This window comes from Quercus suber, unplaced genomic scaffold (assembly GCF_002906115.3).
Source record: "Quercus suber isolate HL8 unplaced genomic scaffold, Cork oak 2.0 scaffold_907, whole genome shotgun sequence".
Lineage (NCBI taxonomy): Eukaryota > Viridiplantae > Streptophyta > Magnoliopsida > Fagales > Fagaceae > Quercus > Quercus suber.
Window position 1 is genome coordinate 129,087 of NW_027070331.1, and position 18,610 is coordinate 147,696.

Below are 18,610 nucleotides of genomic sequence, written 5' to 3' on the forward strand. Positions count from 1 at the left end.
GTTTCTAGTACATTAACATGTGCTAAGAATCGTTCTGTTTTTGCCATTGAGTTCAAGAAATGGCAGTAAGAAAGAAAAAAAAACTTATGTTTATTGAAGTATGTTGCATTTTCAAAAAACTAGAAGAAGCTGTTATTCTCAACACGTACAAGGGTTCAACTTTGTCTTATTGACCCCATTCCCCACAGAACATAAGAAAAGAAAAATGTAAAAGAATAATTCAAAGAACTTTAAAATGTGGCTGCAACTGAATCTTCTGCTCCTGCATTAGTTTGGCTATAAGCATCCATAAAAGATGTCTAATCAAATATATTTTTCTTGTGCACTAACTTGAACCAAAGGCCATGGAATGTTTAACTAGATGGGTCATTGAAGACGCAGAACACGAAACAGTAGAGCACCTGTAACAGCTCCGATGACTGGGGCAGTTACATATATCCATAAGTCATTGAACTTCCATGAAATGATTGCAGGCCCTAATGACCTTGCAGGATTCATTGATCCTCCTGAAACTGGCCTGATATGCAAAGCCAGAGAAATTTATACAAGAAAAAATAATAGTAAGAAAAGAAAACAAAATTCAAAGCAATTGCAAACAAGTTTAAGGTTTGAACCTACCCTGTGATTAACACAGCTAGTGCAATGGCTATTCCAACAGCAAAGCCAGACAAGGGGCCTACCTGCAAAATGTTTTCAATTTAACTAATGGAAATTATAAACTCTTCATTAATGTTGTTAAAGGTATCTTGGACCCTCTTGGGTCCATGTACTTCTAAAGCAAGCAAAATCCTAGTCCTAATTGTAGTACAAGCTGAACCAACACACAGTAAAGGTTCAAAATTCTTACAGATTGAGCTTGGTATGTCAATGATGCAGCTAGGAACATGATTATAAAACTTGCAATGAGCTCCACCCAGAAGGCAGAATTGCAACCTTGTAGTGGCCTGGTGGTCATAATTTCTGGTTTAACACCATAAACTGACTGTCCAACATATGTTGCCAACACAGAACCCAAGATTTGTGCAATTATATAGAGTGGAACCTGTTACACAGTCACACAATAAGGGACAACTTCAATTTTAGTTCCTACACATTATACATATCCAAAAAAAACTAAAATTATATACCTTGGACCATGGAAAATGACCAAAGCTTGCAAAAGCAATTGTGATGGCAGGATTAACATGCGCAAAAGAGATAGGCCCTATTGAGAAAATCACAACCACCACTGTCAATCCTGCTGTGGCTGCATACTCCAGGAGACCCACTTCTCCTTTTACCAGCTGGGTGCATGCTATGATCCCACATACCGAAAACATCAAAATGAAAGTCCCTACCATCTCTGCTAAAGCCTGCATATATTATAAATCAAACTTACATGAATGATTACCAAAATAATCTTTAGTGAAGGAGTCACAGCCTTCCAATCAAACTTTAGATAACTTTTTATATGATAAAATTATGCTTATAGTGTATAGAAAGTTTTAAAGCTTCTAGCTTTTGCTGAATTGATTAACATACTGAGCGTATGATTATTTTTGAATTTGAAAACTGGAACTTATTTAAAGCATTTTCTTGCTTTAGAAAGAAAAGGAAATTACGTCTACATTGTTGATTGAACAATGCATTATACTACCCTTTCATTAAATTCCATTCTAGCAACTCCTAATTCCTAAGCTAGGCTTGTTTATTAGAGTTCAGTCCCTCTCTGTCTTGTGCTTTCTTTACCATACACAAAGGATCCAGATTGGAATATTGTTAATTTACTTCTCCTCAGTTGTTGCATAAATGAGTCTATATGCTTGGTTTCCCATGCTGAACCAATATCTTATAAGTCCATATCATGACTATTCGAAAATTTAGCAAATGATCAAGTAATTGGATGAGTAAGTAGTAAAGCCAGGCCATTTTTGCTAAATAATTTTTTTAAAAATTAAATTTAGGGTAAAAATTAGCAATGTTTGAAAGTTATTTGATAAGATAGTCTTTGAAAACATGAAATTCGCCTTTTCAAAAGACCATTTCCATTTGAACATGATGTCTAGTATGGAGGTGAACCTCGTCTTTTGAAGAGACTTCGAAACTCATCTCTCTACAACTACAAGAGTCAAGATATCAGAAGTTCTAATTTCTTAAAGCTTTTTGTTAATGGGTGTCCTTGTGTGCCGGTTAAGGAGGCTTGACAAGGGTTCCACCTTCATTGGAAAATAGCAAAAATTAATAAAAATATGTTCTTTAAATTAAAAGTGACTTGACTTCTTAGAAAAAACCAATCGACTATATTATAAAATTTTACCTTGATAAGGGCACTCATGAACCCTTTATTTAATAAATTTCAAACATTAAGCAAATGTTTAAAAAAATTATTATTTAGAAAAAATGGCCAGTAACGGCACCATATGGTGTGCAAGTAGTTTGAATCACCATTAAGAACAAAAGCATTGCCTCAATCCTTGGGTGGATTGTAATTTGTAAATGATATCACAAGCTCATTTAGGAAAATTAAGTGGCAAGCCAATTATTCTAAGCCCGTTAGGGACTCAAGACTGTGAAAAGGGCCTAATCTCTCTTACCACACGTCCAAGGTTTAGATCCATTCCTCGTGGAAAGCAGCTAAAGCCTGAGTTGCTGAAGACATTTCCACTCTTTGACATGGCACTAGAGCCCATTTCTTGATCGTCTTTAGACTGGTCACAAGTTGAAGCATTGTTTGAAGTGTGATGAGGTAGTTGCTCTTCCAACAAGCCTTTCATGATCAACTTTCACATTCACTCTCAAAGAACAGAGTTTTGTAAGTTCAAACAAGCATGTAACTGAGTCTTTAATGACGTTTTAGAATTCTAGAGGTGCAAAGAACATGTAGAATAGAAAAGCATCAGTTTTTTGCGTGCAATGGGAATATGGGATAGTCATTGGTCTAAAAGAGGGTGGGTTAAATATTGTAGAGTTGTTTGTTGTTCACACAATTTCGGTTCTTTTGGAGTTGGAGGGTTGAAGTTTGAGAGGAAAATGAAATTGGGTTTGCAACACAATTCATGTGTCTCTTTCAAAAGGAGGAAAATAGTTATCCATGCTTCTTAACCATCTCAATTTAAGACGTCAACCATCTTTTCCCAAACAATCTTAATTTGGCTCCCCAAACACAAGCATTTTGATGATTTTGTACACTGAAAGTTTTTTTTTTGCCCATTTAATTTTTCCAATGGGATGTGGGGCTTCAAGAGTTTGTAGATAGCCACTCACTCCCAATTAATTTGTGTTGGTATTGGACCCAACTTGACTCAATTGGAATTAGGCACAAGCACAATTATATTAATCTTTGTAATGTTTCCTCTTATATGTATTTGATATACACATGATTTCCAACAGTTTCACCAACTTTGTTTGCCGAAAGCACAACTTGGGAAATTGGTTTGCTTGATGTATGGTATCATTTTCATTTTCTTTTGGCCACAAATAGAATCAAGTTTCTAATTTTGTGCACTGCTCTCGGATGGTTTACACTTTATTATAATTCCAATGTGAACTTGAGATTGACCTTATTCTCACATATTTGTCTCCACAATCCCTAATATTTGTTTATTTATTTTCGTTTACTCAAGTATTTAGTAAATTGGTTGTTAAAAAAAAATCACAGTTACTCTTGTTGGGATTTTGGAAATTACATTTCGTATCAAGAATGACTTCATAGAAAGTACCAAGATAAAAGAGAGGAACTATAATATTGAACATTGCTTGATGTCTTTTGAAGTGGGCCAACGAAATCATGCCATAGTGGTCATAACATAAGATATCATTCTAAATAACAAATATTCCAACCACTAGGATCCCAAAGGATCAGATTTAGATATGCTTCACCTACCATGCCCAATGTAATGACAAAAAATGATATATATATATATATATATATATTTTTTTTTTTCTCTTTTATCATGATTATATTTGTATATTAGAACTATTTATTTAACCATTTAAAGAAAATATTTCATGTCAACTGTCAAGAGTCTAATAGAGGGTTTAAACTTAATTTAAATGTAGAATAGAATTTAAAATAAATTAAAAATTATATATTAGAATAATAAAGTGTAAAATTTTGAGGATTTAAAAGTTTATGTGGCAAAATATTATAAAGTTAACAAAATGTCGAATTCTTTGGTTTTATATACATTAAAGATAGAATTCATTTTTAATCAAACATTCATTTGAATTTTACAATTAGCATTGAATAATTAAAAGTTTTTTGATTGTAATATTGATAAATTCTTTACTGGAAGTCTAAAATTTATAACCCTTTCAGCCAAAAGAAATGAAAAAGAAAAATCTTATTATATAGTGTATTCTAAAGTTTAGGTACAACTTTTTTTTTTTTTTTTGGTAAAGCCTAGGGTCGCATTATGCATTGTTCACCAAATTTTATATTTCAAGTTTTCATGCATGTTTTAAGTCTTATTTTTGCCAAAATACAAATTAGCTTTTTATTGCCTTCTCATTTGATAAGTTTAAAATTTTTTGTATTTGTTTTATGTTGCATGCGAGTACCTTTTGTTTCAAATATTTTAGAAAAAACATAATCTTTTAAGTTAATTCATGATTTAAATTAGTATGAAAATTAACTACACAATATATAGGATATGAAAAACATAAACAACTACCATATAAGTCCAATGTTTGCTTCTTATGGTGATCATTGTTGTGATAGCTATAGGAGATTGTTTGATAAACGATTATGCTTGTTCAATTATTTATTATTTTATCCTCAAATGAATTTCCTTAAGTCATTTTATAAGAAGTTGAGTTTTTAAAGATTTATGTAATGTCTTTATTTATTTTTTCCTAATGCTTCATCATGCATTTGTTAAGTTTTAGATGGGGAAGGCTCCTGCTCCATGAAGAACTGAAAGGAATGTGATAAGTATCTGTGTAATATGTAATTGTGTAATTTTGTACTTGCATGTAATTGTGTAATTGAATAGTGGCAATGCTTGACAGCTGGGTTTAGTCAATTAGGCAGTTAGGGTAATTAGTTACATATTGGTGTACTCAGATGGGTTGTATAAAAGGGGGCAAAGTTGTAATTAAAGAAAAGAAGCTTAATAAGATTGAATTACTCTCTTCCTCTCTCAATCTCTGTTCTTATCCCTATCTTCTTCTTAAGGAGGTCCAGATCCCTCAAAGAGATCTACCATAATACATGAACCTTACTAAATTCTCAAGGTGCTTATCATTTGGTATCAGAGCATTTGATCCATCTTTCCCGCCATGGTTGAAACTCAATTATTATCTGGCTTGAGAAGAAGGAAAGGGACAAATACTACTTTAGTTACAATGGTCTTACGGTCTTCTCTCCAATTCTTGACAAACTCAATATTTTCATTAATTATATAGCAAGTATCACCATGCAAATATAATTATATCTTTCTCTTTTTTTCTTCTTTTTCTTTTTTTTTTTTCTTTTTTTGCTTTTTTGGAGAGAAAATACCAAGAAACTTTATTGATCAAGTTGCCAGAAAGTCAGCTAACACAAATTGAAAAACCTTGGAAGGAACATGCTCTTTTAGCTCTCTTAGCTAAGGTATATGCAACCATAGTAAGCAGAAACAAAAATCTAGCTCTCTTAGCTAAGGTATATGCAACCATAGTAAGCAAAGTCAAAGCTAAGCTACTGCTTTAAGTAGATATTGAGATGTATATTCTAGTTAACTAAATTAGTAAAGTCTCTTGTTATTAAATAAGAAATTTGTATTTGAATCTCATCTAAATTAATAAGATGATAATAAAAAAAATCACAATGAAATAGACCCATAAGTTTCAAATCTTATTATATATATCAAAAAATTTTAGAAAAAAATGATACAATCTAATTATAACTATCCAATTTCAACAAAAAGACAAATATAATAAAACTTTTTCCATGTAAAGCGGATTGTGATATGACCAACGATATCAAATTTATCTCTAGATTTTCTCTCGCCCCAAATGTCAGTCTTGCCCTTTCCTATGAATATTTTTGGAGCATCTTCATGACAACATGGAGAATTAATAGCATAGCTAGCAATTACAATTTCCAACTTCAGCATAACCCAAAAAATGACGTAGAAAATTGTTGTATATAGGTATATACAAGGATAGGTTGTAATAATGATGTTTGAGTTAGGAGAATATTGTTTCATAAAGTGAAAATTCAAGCTCTGAAATTTTCGAAGTAAAAATTCAAAATACAGCATTTTCGATTAGTCGAATCTTTGGCTTGATCAATTGAAATGATAAAGAAAAACTCCTGGAGTCTTTGGATGTCTCGATAGCTACTCGATTCATGTTCGACTGGCCGAAAAGAGCACTCAATCGATCAGAAGCAACTTTCGACTAATCAAAAATCATGAAACCGGATTTTTCTACAAAATTTTTTGGTGACTGTTCAAAGAGTTTAAAGATGTTTCAATCCTTGAGAATTGTTTTTATGAAACATTTTAACTCTCCATGTGTGCCTTTTGATGAAATGTAACCCTATGGGTATAAATAGAAGCTTATGTTCACTTGAAATCCTGTGGTCATTCTCCAGAATTGCTATCTGTAGAACCCAACATCTTGATTGTATCTTGAGGACAAATTCACGATAACTCTTTAGCAACAATAGTGTGGGGGGCAAATATTGTCTAAGGAAACAATATTGTAATTCCAAGTTATCTATTTTCTATTTGTTTTTATGTTAACCTTGTTCTTCAATTATTACTTTATATAATATCCCCAACAATCTTAGACAATATTTCCTACGATGGAAGGAACAAGTGGTGTATTAGCATTGAAGATGTTGTATCATGAGTTGGTGAAATTGGATGGCTTTGATGGAACCAATTTCTCTCAAAGGAAAGACAAGATGAAACTCCTACTTACTGCACTCAAACTCTGCTGTCTTAGATATCAATTTGATGCATCTTCCTGTTGCAAATGATGAAGAAACTGATGAGATAAAGGCACAAAGAAAGAAACGGGAGGAAGATGAATTCTTATGCAGAGGGCATATTCTCAATACTCTTTTGGATTGTCTCTTTGATCTCTACACATTAATGAAGTCACTGAAGGATATTTGGAATGCTTTGGAAGCAATGTACAAAACTGAGAAAATAAGTACGAATAAGTTTATTATTCAAAAGTATTTTGATTATAAAATTCTTGATAATATCTCGATTTTTAGATAAGTACATGAGTTACAGATTTAGGTCAATAAACTCCTTAATTTATCAATCAATATTCCTGAATCATTCCAAGTGGGTACAATCATTGCAAAACTCCCACCAAGTTGGAATAATTTTAGGAAGAAGCTTCTGCATGTGTCAGAAGATCTCACTTTAGAACAATTTGGACAACATTTTCTAATTGAAGAGGAAAGTCGGGTTAGAGATGGGACTAACATCGATTCTATGTTAAGATTCAAGAAGAAGGATTGAATGGTAGATCACTTCAAGGGGATCTAGGCCTCCAAGAACAAAGTATAAGAAGGAATGTAAAGAATTAGAGAGAGAGAGAGAGAGAGAGAGAGAGAGAGAGAGAGAGAGATCCAATATGAAGATATTATTCCATGAATCAATCTATAACTACTCCTCTTCATCTTATACATCAAGTCCCTAACTAACTAACCAACTATAACCAACTGACAGTAACTAACTAACTACCCTCAGGTATGAAATGCACACGTACACGCACAGCCTTGCAGCAATACATGCACACCTCATCATTAGTACATACACCCCCTGCATCAGTACATGCATACCCCTGCACTAGCACAGAAATATACTTGTACCCAAATACACTTACACAGTAGAGATGCCTAACATTACCCCCTCCTATTTAAAGCACCTTCGCCACAAGGTGAGGGAATGACAACTGAAGCTGATGCAGGGAATCCTATGTGGCATCTTCTGAAGAACAACCAAACCACTAAACCAGGACTTCAGTAATCTCTCTAGACCTCAGTGACTTGGACCTGGTTTGCAGCACCTTGATAGGTTCAACACACACCTGACCTTCAACGTCCACATAAGGTAGAGTAGGAATAGGATGAACTTGCAGGCCAAGCTTTAATTTCAAACATGAGACATGAAAAGCAAGATGGATTTTGGCTTCAGGAGGCAAATCCAGCTTGTAAGAGACTGTCCCCACCTTTTATAGCACTTGGAAAGGTCTAAAGAACCCAGGTCATAGCTTCCACTTACCTTTATAGGCCAAAGTTCTTTGTCTATAAGGCCGCAACCTCAAATAGACCCAATCACCAACCTCAAGAGATCTATCATGTCTATGCTTATCAGCTTATGCCTTCATCCTCTACTGGGTAGTAGCTAAATTTGTTCTAAGAGTAACTAGGACAGCTTCCCTTTAACATAATAAGGCATCACCTGGCACATAGGATTGCAATGTAGGAGGTGGAAAACCATATAGAGTTTCAAAAAGGGTTAACTTCAAACAGGTATGAAATTGGAGTAAAACCAAAATTCTGCTAAGGGCAACCATTCAGCCCATCTGGGTGGACTGTCATTAGTGAAGGCCCTTAAGTATTGCTCCAAGGTTCTATTCACAATTTCTGTTTGACCATCATTTTGAGGATGGTAAGCAGTGGACATAGCCAAATTAGCTCCTTGTAGCCTAAATAGTTTAGACCAAAACAATGAAGTAAATGTGGCATTCCTATCGCTCATAATAGATGTTGGCATGCCATGCAATATGAAGATATAGTGCATGTACAAGGAAGCTACCTTGGCTGCAGAATAGGGATGAAAGATAGGTACAAAATGGGAATATTTTGTCAACCTATCAACCACAACTAGGATTATCTCATACCCTTGGGACTTAGGTAGACCTTCAACAAAATTCAAGCTTACATCTGTCCAAAAGGTGGTAGGAATCTCCAAAGGCTTTGATATCTACCTTCATCCCTTGCTAGAAAAATTCACTTTTAGCCCTCTAATAAGACTTGAGGAAACCTGAGTGACCAACCATAGGGCTGCTATGAACTAGCTGCAACACTTGAGTCTTCAAAGGGCATTGAGGACCCAAGAAGAATATGCCCTTGTAGAAAACTAGATTATTTTGCCAAGTGAATCCAATGTGAGTAGTACCAGCTTGAATAGATTGAATAAGTTGCTGCATAAATTGGTCTTGAGAGTAACTATCTCTGAGAATATGCAACCAAGTAGGATCAGGAACTAAAAGAAGCAGTAAACAACTAGCCTTGGGAGACTCATCATGCTGACTTGACATAGAAATGTAATCAGACCTCCTTGAAAGCGCATCTGCCCCTTTGTTTTCAATCCCCTTTTTGTGTTCCATTATAAAGGCATAACCTAGCAACTTAGCCAACCACTTTTGTTGAGCTAGTGTGGCAATTCTTTGCTCCAATAAAAACTTCAAACTCTAATGATATGTCCTCACAATGAAGGTTTTGCCCAACAAGTAAGGCCTCCATTTCTTAACTGCAGTGGCTAAGGCAAGCAGTTTAGCCTCATAAGTAGACAAATGGAGACGTTTTCCTTCAAGGCCTAACTATGATAAGCAATGGGCCTTTGCTCTTGCATCAAAATAGCCCCTAACCCATATCCTGAAGCATCACACTCAATGATGAAAGCCTTTGAAAATTTTGGGAAAGCCAAAACTAGAGGTTGAGCTACTGCAGCCTTGAGTTCATTGAAAGCAAGAAGAGCTTTATCTAATCAATGGAACCCATCTTTCTTGAGGAGGTCAGTCAAGGCTGGGCAATAGCCCCATAACCTTAGATAAATTTCCTATAGTAACCTGTAAGACCCAAAAACCCTCTCAAAGCCTTAGCATTTTGGAGAATTGGCCATCATTGCATAGCCAAGGTCTTCTTAGGATTAGCTTTCACTTTCACCCCTTCCACTGATATGATATGGCAAAAACACTCAACCTCAGCACACCCAAACACACATTTAGATTACTTAGCATACAATTGATGAGAGTGCAAGACCTCTAACACAATCTTCAAGTGAGAAAGGTGATCAGAAAAATTGGAACTAAAAACCAAAATATCATCAAAGAAAACCAGCACAAATTTCCTCAAAAAAGGTCTAAAAGTAGCATTCTTGAGAACCTGAAATGTTGAAGGAGCATTTGTTAACCCAAATGGCATCATAAGGAACTCATAATGACCTTCATGAGTCCTAAAGGCTGCTTTAGGAACATCCTCAAGTTTCATATGAATTCGATGATACCCTGACCTCAAATCCAACTTAGAAAAGATGGTGGAACCTAAAGGTTCATCTAACAACTCATCCACCATAGGAATTGGAAATTTATTATTAATGGTGGCCTTGTTGAGTACTCTATAATCAAGGCACATCCTCTAATTACCATCAGCTTTTCTAACAAGTAAAACAGGTGAGGAAAAAGGACTTTGGCTAGGCTGGATTGAACCAACTTCTAGTAATTCATTTACAATTTTCTCAATTTCAAACTTTTGGAAATAGGGGTATCTGTAGGGTCTTTCATAGACTAATGGTGTGCCATCTTTGAGAACAATCTAATGTTCATGCCCACGGATTGGAGGAACTTCAAACACCTTGAAAAATTGAGCCAACAAGTCTGATAGGGCAGTAGGTAACAAAGGTTGAACATCAGAACCAGAACTGGTGGCAGTTGCAATATGGAGGACCAAGCCTTTCTTTTCTCCATTGGAAAACAAATTGTCTGCCTCTGAAAGGTTGAAGGTGACAGATGCAGACCCAGTAAGAACACTTCTTTACCCAAATAACAAAACCTCATGGTTAAAAGCTTGAAATCTTATACAATAACACCCAATGTGCACAACCATTGAGTGCCAAGGACCACTGCACACCCTCCCCCCCCCCCCCCCCCCCTAAATGCAACACATTGAAATTCACTACAAATGTAAACCCTTAGATAATGATTGTCACTCCATGGCAAACCCCTACAATCTTAATAAAGTTGCCATCAGCCACCTTAACTTCTAAAATTTGAGAAGTATCTAATGGAAATTTAGAGTGTGCAACTCAACAACATCCAAGAAGTTGTGTGTGCTCCTAAAATCAATGAGACACACTACCTCATGATTCTTGATCTTGCCCTTCACCTTCATGGTTTGAGCAGATGCAAAGCATATAAAGTAATCTCAACAGGTGCACCAACATTGTTAGCTAAATGCACATTCTGTTGAAGCCCCAACACCACCCCATCTTCCTTTAACTCTACTAATTGAGCATTAGAACAAGGCTCAACATCCACATCCTAACCCTTCAGTAAAAACAGCTTTCCCCCTTTACACATATGTTCTAAATTCCATTTCTCATCACAGTTATAACACAAGCCTTGTTTTCTTCTCTCCTCCATTTGAGCATTAGTTAGCTTTTGCAATGGAAGCTTAACCTTAGAATCATTTTTGCCCTCCAACCTAGGTACTCCTAAGATAGAAGGTTTACTGATATATGATATAGGTTTGAAAGACTTCCTATTACTGATTAAGAACTCTTCTTGAATCTTAACTAACCCAAAGGCATCATTGAGGGACTTAGGAGCTAGCATACTTACTGGCAATCTAATCTTATCTCTTAGACCACTCAAAAAGCAACTTAGTTTGTGAGATTCAGACAACCCTTTGATTCTATTAGAAAGGATTTTGAAGTTACCTTTATAGGAAACCACAGTGGTAGTCTACTTCAGCCTAGTGAGTCGAGTCTACAAAGCTCTGATGAAGACCTTCCAACTAGCAAAGCCACCTGCTTGTTCAGCATCTTGAAACCAAATTAAAGCCTCCCTATCAAGATTATAAGAAACCATAATTATTTTCTGATGTTCAGGTGTACTATGGTATGAAAAGAACTGGTTGGTCTTATAGATCCAAAAAGTTGGATCTTCACCATGGAATTGAGGAAATTCCAACTTCAAGTTCTTGATGGTACACACTGAAGAAGACTCTAAGTTATTGGCATTCCCAATTTGAAGAGCTCGTGACCCATTAATGGGAGAATTACGACGCTTTTCTTCATTTTCAGCTATTCTTTGCATAAACAAATTGAGGGTTTGCAATTGCTTCTGAATTTCTTGTAAGGTTTGTTCATGGCAGTCAAGGGCCTTAGACATCGTGGTGATTTTCTCAGTATTCTAGGAATTAGATTGTGTTTCAGTATGGTGGTGAATTAGGATCAACAAAGCTTTGATACCAATGTTAAGATTGATCTTCGAGGGGATATAGGCCTCCAAGAACAAAGTATAAGAAGGAATGTAAAGAGAGAGAGAGAGAGAGAGAGAGAAGAGATCCAATATGAAGATATTATTCCATGAATCAATCTATAACTACTCCTCTTCATCTTATACATCAAGTCCCTAACTAACTAACCAACTATAATCAACTGACAGTAACTAACTAACTACTCTCAAGTATGCAATGCACACTCACACGCACAACCTTGCAACAATACACGCACACCTTAGTTCACACGCCCCCCTGCATCAATACATGCATATCCTTGCACTAGCACACACACATACTTGTACCCAAATACACTTACACAATAGAGATGCCTAAAATTCTAAAGTGAATGTGAGCAATGTTCAAAGTGGGAGTTCGAGTAAGACCGATAAGTACTTGAAAGTGGACTGAGCTTGTTTCGAAAGAAAGGCCATTACATTCGCGAATGTAAACTCTTAAAGAACAAGAAAAAGGATGAAGAATGCAGTGCCATTGAAATGAATGTCATTGAGGACATTGTTGATATGGTAAATGACATACATATTGATATGATCACTGAAATTCATATGGCTGTGATTGCAAATCCTTTTGATTGGTGGTTCGATTCAGGTGCAACGGTGCATGTGTGTAACTACAAAAAGCAATTCAGGACTTATGATGAGTTTTCCATAGAACAACAAGTGCTAATGGGCAACCACAATAAAACAAAGGTTCTTGAAAAGGGCATCATTGATGTGAAAATGAGTTCTGGCAAGATGCTGATCTGACCAATGTTTTTCATGTACCCAATATCAAGAAGAATCTTATGTCTGCTAATTTGTTGTGTAAGAATGGTGTAAAAGCTGTACTTGAATCGGACAAGTTTATCTTGTCCAAAAATAGGATATTTGTAGGAAAGAGATATGCTACCGATGACATGTACAAACTAAGTATTATTAATATAGAAGTTTTTAGATGTGCTTATATTGTTAATTTTTCATATTGGTGGCATGCTAGATTAGGACATTTAAATTTCAAATACTTGAAGTTTATGTCAAAGCATGATATGATTTCATATAAGCACGATGATTAAAAGAAATGTGAAACTTGTATTCAAGCAAAGATGACAAATTTCAGTGGCCTAGAATGATTAACTACACTAGTGTGTGTTAAGGATATATACCACAATTGTTGTGTGGATAGTCAATGCATATATGGTGCTTGTGGTACTCAATGTCCACCTCCACTCCAAGCTGAGCTCGAAGGGAAATTGAATCATGGCATTGACTGTTTTTAGTCATGACTAAAAACATTCAGGAAAAAAACTTAATCCTTTCCTTTTACAATATATTCGGAGAAGTTGACTGAATAAAAGTAGCCTTATAATTACTGTTTCAATTACTATTGAAAATGTTCTTGATTGAGTCCAAAATTAATTAGTTATTGCACCTCAACTGTATCATGTCCTAATTTTTCAAGGTTCTCTGTGTCGAAGAATATGTGTTTGTGTCCAAGCTTCTAGGATCTTGCATGTCTTATGTTCATGTGGAAAAATATAGTTGTTTGAATAAAGACAACTCCTACCCAAAATGAATCTTTTCAGTATATGCTAATTATTACTGTATTTTTCATAAATCCAAGATGAACGTGATCAAAATTTTGGCTCGAAGAAGGGGAAGCATTTGAGTGCTATAAGTTTGAGGTTCCCTAGAAATCAAACGAGTAATAAATTTTTTTTTTTTTTTTTTTTGGGTACCAATTGTAATTGACCAAATTGCCTCATCCTACAAAACGTTATATGATCTTGGTGTAGCTTTCGTGTGACAGCCTCACAATCATGTAGTAGCTAGTAATTGGATATGAGTTTGCAATTAAAAGTGTTGAGTTCTAAGACTTTAGGTTTAAATGTATTAGAATTTTAATTTGTAATGTTGGCAAACTGTGATACGTTTAGTCTTGTTTTAGACTTGTTCAAAGTATGTTTAAGTGTAAAGTTGGAATCTAGTGTACTGCAAGATTTATAGTGTAAATCTGCCTGGCTCAATCGATCGAAAATTAGACTCGATCGATTAAAGCTCGTGCAAATTGTTTTTTTGCAAAATTTTCCAACTCAGTTCAAGCCCGTTTGACGTGTAGGGTTTTATGTTTTGCCTTAAGTATAAAAGGAAAAACTCTGGCCACTTTTTGAGGTTGCTCTTTATGCTGTGTGTGTAAAACTCTTGTGAAATTTAGAGGTGTTTGCCTTCATACACACTTAGGGTTTCCAATCTCAAGATTGATGTCGAGAGCTTGGTGATCAATTCAGTTGCAGTTTCAAGAGCTTAAAGATACACAAGCGGGAGTGCTTGTACTTGCTGTGAATCCAAGAAAGAAGTAGTCCGTGAACTCGAAACTATCACGTGATCGTGATAGTATGTTTCCTACTCGAGGTAATAATAGGATGTTAGTAGTCTAAGTCGTTATTGTGTAAACTTCAATTCTTTCATAGTGGATTTGTTTTATCTTGAGGATAACTAAGTTAAATTCTCCCCAAGTTTTTTACTAGTTTGGTTTTTCTGGGTTATCATATCGTTGTGTTATTTATTTTCCGCACTTTACAACGATATGATATATTTGTGTTAACCTAGATCTAATAATTTGACTAAATAATCACTTGACTAATTAACTAGGTTAATCTGGTTGTGTTTTAAGGGGTCTAAAAACAAACAAAAATATTGGAGATAGCACAGCCAAGAGATGGAGAGAGTGAACTGGAGCTTCTTAATGCAATCTTCAATTGTGGCATTATGCAGCATCTAAAATTTTGTAGTTGATGTGAGCCTGATAGAGCATCACTGCATAATTGTGTCAGCTACGTGAGGCAAGCTATAATAATTTTGATATTGCATGGGATAAAATGTTCTCACACTCTTACATACACTCTGTATACACAATATTCACAGTATTGCATAGTATGTGAGAATCAATGCCCTATTGCGTAAATGTTTTCCACTACAGATACAAAATGCGCAGACGTACATGAAGAAATAGTAAGAGCTTCAAAGTATCAGTCATATTACATATCCGTTTGAATTTTTCCACATAATGTAGATGAACTCGTTCAAAATTACATAAACTAAATGCCAAACAAGAATGACAAGCGCAACTATGCCAATGGAAATGAGTATCCCAGGTGGATCACAGAAGCAGGTGGCATGACATTCTTAAAAAATATTTAAACAGGAAGGCAAAAATTGTCTCTTCAGATGGATTTCTCGTTTCGCATCCACTCTTGTGTCCTTTCTGAATTTTATAGAATCTGCCGGTCATATAATTTACAGTCTCAACTAAATCATAGCGTGGAAACGTAAGCAGTAAGCATAGCAATAAAATTAGCTCTAAGTGATTGGTAGTAAGAGTTAGATGATATTAAATAGGATCTTTTATCTATAAGATACGCTTGTATGCATTTCACAAAGAAATTGAGTGGTTTTATTTTTTTTTTATTTTATTTTTTTTTAATGTGTGTATTTTGTTATAATAAGAACCAAATAGGTATTGTAATGATTTGCTGACTTCTGCTTCACCTTGCAAAAAGGACAAACAGAACCAACATCTAATATCATTTCTTATTGAGATTTTATCTCTTACGTATTACTATATGATTGAGCAACGTTGTTTTCATTGAATTCTAATTAAACTTTAATATCAAATGATGGAGCATGGTATTTGATTGACGTTGGTATGGAACTTCCTTCTTGTCTGCTACTCTGAAGTCCTACCTTCTCTTGGCATATATCAACAGCTTCCTCTTCCAAACGTTGGATAATTAAATCCTCCCAAATATGTCAAACTTTGCTCTGGAACTCGGAGATGATGAACAGTTACAAAGCTCGATTCTTACTCATACTTCCACAGAGAATGAAAAAGGTGGTGATGGCTCCACTACTTCCACCATATTGAAAAAGAAAAGAAATCTTCCAGGGCATCCAGGCAAGCAAAAATAGTACAAATTTCTTTTCCAAATTCCCATTCATCTAAGAACTTGGTCGCACAAATATATTAGGAGCATTTTTCCGAAAGCATCAATTTATATTTTTGGGTCATAAGAAAACATGCACCATAAAAACGAGAATTAGGAAAAGCATATTTCAACACTGCTTAATGTTGTATTTGGAGTGATGCTATTTTTCAACTCAAACTTAACAATCGGTTTGAATTTTTAGTAACCGTATGAACCTGATGATTTATGTTGGGATATTTTAAATTGACATTACCACTGCAACCATTTTTATTAACATTATTAATCATAATACAAATTTAGCTAAAAACCGTTTATTTTGTCATCCTACTACTTGACAATTCTTGCACAGCCATCATATAATCAACATGTGCCTAGTTATATGACCGCCTTTGCAGATATGGCTATTTAGCAAATGCCAATTCGTGAATTGTATTGACTATACATGAGCTTTAGCATGTGTATTTGCAAAGTTAAATGGGTCATAACTGAACTCTAATGTAATATATCTTGGTAGACTTTCATGTTTCTCATGGCATCTAATGTGTAAAGAGAGTATTTAAACGCAATAGTGCAATTTCAACAAGTCATCGTCAGGTTGAAATTTCCACTTCTCGAAAGATGGTTGGTTGACACGTCTTTCAAACACATTCTAAAACAGCTGCACTGTAAAGGAGAACACATAATTCCAAAACTCAGCTAGCTTGCCATCTTTTCTTGTGTGCAATTTTGGCAGACCCAGATGCAGAAGTTGTAGCACTGTCACCAAGAACTCTAATGACTACAAATAGGTACATTTGTGAGGTATGTCACAAGGGATTTCAGAGAGATCAGAACCTTCAGCTCCACAGAAGAGGGCACAACTTGCCCTGGAAGCTGAAGCAAAGGCCAAACTCACAGGTTAAGAGGAGGGTGTATGTCTGTCCAGAGCCAAACTGTGTCCATCATGACCCAAGTCGGGCTTTAGGTGACTTAACTGGCATCAAGAAACACTTCTGTAGGAAGCATGGAGAAAAGAAATGGAAGTGTGACAGGTGCTCCAAACGTTATGCTGTTCAATCAGACTGGAAGGCTCACACCAAGATCTGTGGGACTCGAGAATATCATTGTGATTGTGGCACAATTTTCTCAAGGTGAAACTTTTCTTTTCAAATTTTCAGTTTTTATATTTTTGTATTTCTGACTGTAAGCAGCTTTTAGTATAAGTGATAAATCTTGCTAGTTTTAGTTATTAATTGATTGTGGTACCAATATCATGCACTATAAAGAAATACATCAATATTCTATTCTCTTCTTCTGTAAATGATGGGAGACAAGAAAAGAACTTTGTGCTAATATATGCTGTTGTGATCAATGCTTTGTACAGGAAGGACAGCTTTGTCACACATAGAGCCTTCTGCGATGCATTGACAGAGGAAAATTACAAGGCAAACCAGAACATTTCTAACACAGGCGGAATGTTACAGAACCATGCACAAGAGCTGATCATTTCATCAATGCCCAGCTCTGATTCCTGCTCAAATACAAACACAGCCATGAACTCATCAATATCAAATGAGAACATTGGCAATTCACTAAAGCCAGTGTCTTTAAACTCTGCTGGAGCCATGATATCAGGTAATATAGATCCTAATTTCAATCCAAGAACACCAGGTACATGTTTTATCACTGGAGGTGGATCGAATGCCTTTCCTATGGCAATTGGTTCCTGTTACACATCTGCAACAGCCTTGTTACAGAAAGCTGCAGAAATGGGTGCTAAAATCAGTGATAATTCAATTGTCCCAATACTCCTAAGAGGATCTACTGGGTACTCCACTGCCACTGGCAGCATGAACTTGTCCGGGTGTGTCCAGGACAGTTCTTCAGTTGTTGGAAATATGGGACCAATCACTATGACCAACAGTGGTTCTCTTCTGGAAGATCAAGTAACGAATGATAAAACCTTGGACACAGGGAAGCAACGACCAAATTACACTGTTTCTCAATCTGGATTGCTTCCCTCTACTCTTTCTATGCACTCTGAAAACGGACATGCTGGTGATCTGTTGAGACAAGTACACATTGGAGGAGGAGAAAAAATGACTGTCGATTTTTTAGGGGTGGAACCAGCTGGAAATTTGAGCGTTGGGAGAAAAAGAAGCTATGACAGTAATGTAATGGGGTTGGAGTATTCAAATGCACAGCAAAGCATGCACTCCCGGAATAGTGAACTCGATTGAGTTTAGGAAGATTTAATTTGTACTACTACGTATCCAATGCTCCAACTGTTCCGATTATGTCTAGCTTTTCCTTGAAAGGAAGCAGAACTATTGATTTTGATCACTTTATGGCAATCTAGGTAAATTAAATAACATATCTCCATGTGCTTGTTAACAAGTTAGTATTCATCCCTTTGAGCCCAAGGATATCAGTCA

At 35.6% G+C, this 18,610-nt stretch overlaps 2 protein-coding genes across 2 annotated transcripts; one reads left to right on the forward strand and one right to left on the reverse strand.

Annotated features, from left to right (window-relative positions):
- Nucleotides 1-366: 366 nt before the first annotated feature.
- On the reverse strand, nucleotides 367-2,859 carry LOC112026376 (probable aquaporin NIP7-1). Its single transcript, XM_024059054.2, is given in 6 exon segments — nucleotides 367-517; nucleotides 619-680; nucleotides 848-1,042; nucleotides 1,128-1,352; nucleotides 2,574-2,789; nucleotides 2,791-2,859. Coding segments are annotated over 6 exon segments (918 nt in total).
- Nucleotides 2,860-16,017: 13,158 nt separating this feature from the next.
- LOC112039760 (protein indeterminate-domain 12) lies at nucleotides 16,018-18,415 on the forward strand. Its single transcript, XM_024072666.1, has 3 exons — nucleotides 16,018-16,165; nucleotides 16,930-17,326; nucleotides 17,560-18,415. Exons 1-3 carry the CDS (start codon nucleotides 16,018-16,020, stop codon nucleotides 18,413-18,415), a joined length of 1,401 nt encoding a protein of 466 aa, XP_023928434.1.
- Nucleotides 18,416-18,610: the final 195 nt, after the last annotated feature.

Coding starts and splice junctions, on each gene's coding strand:
- LOC112039760 (XM_024072666.1), top strand. CDS start 16,018: ATGTCAAACTTTGCTCTGGAACTCGGAGATGATGAACAGTTACAAAGC. Junction 16,166..16,929: donor AAATCTTCCAGGGCATCCAG/GCAAGCAAAAAT, acceptor CAATTTTGGCAG/ACCCAGATGCAGAAGTTGTA. Junction 17,327..17,559: donor TGTGGCACAATTTTCTCAAG/GTGAAACTTTTC, acceptor TGCTTTGTACAG/GAAGGACAGCTTTGTCACAC.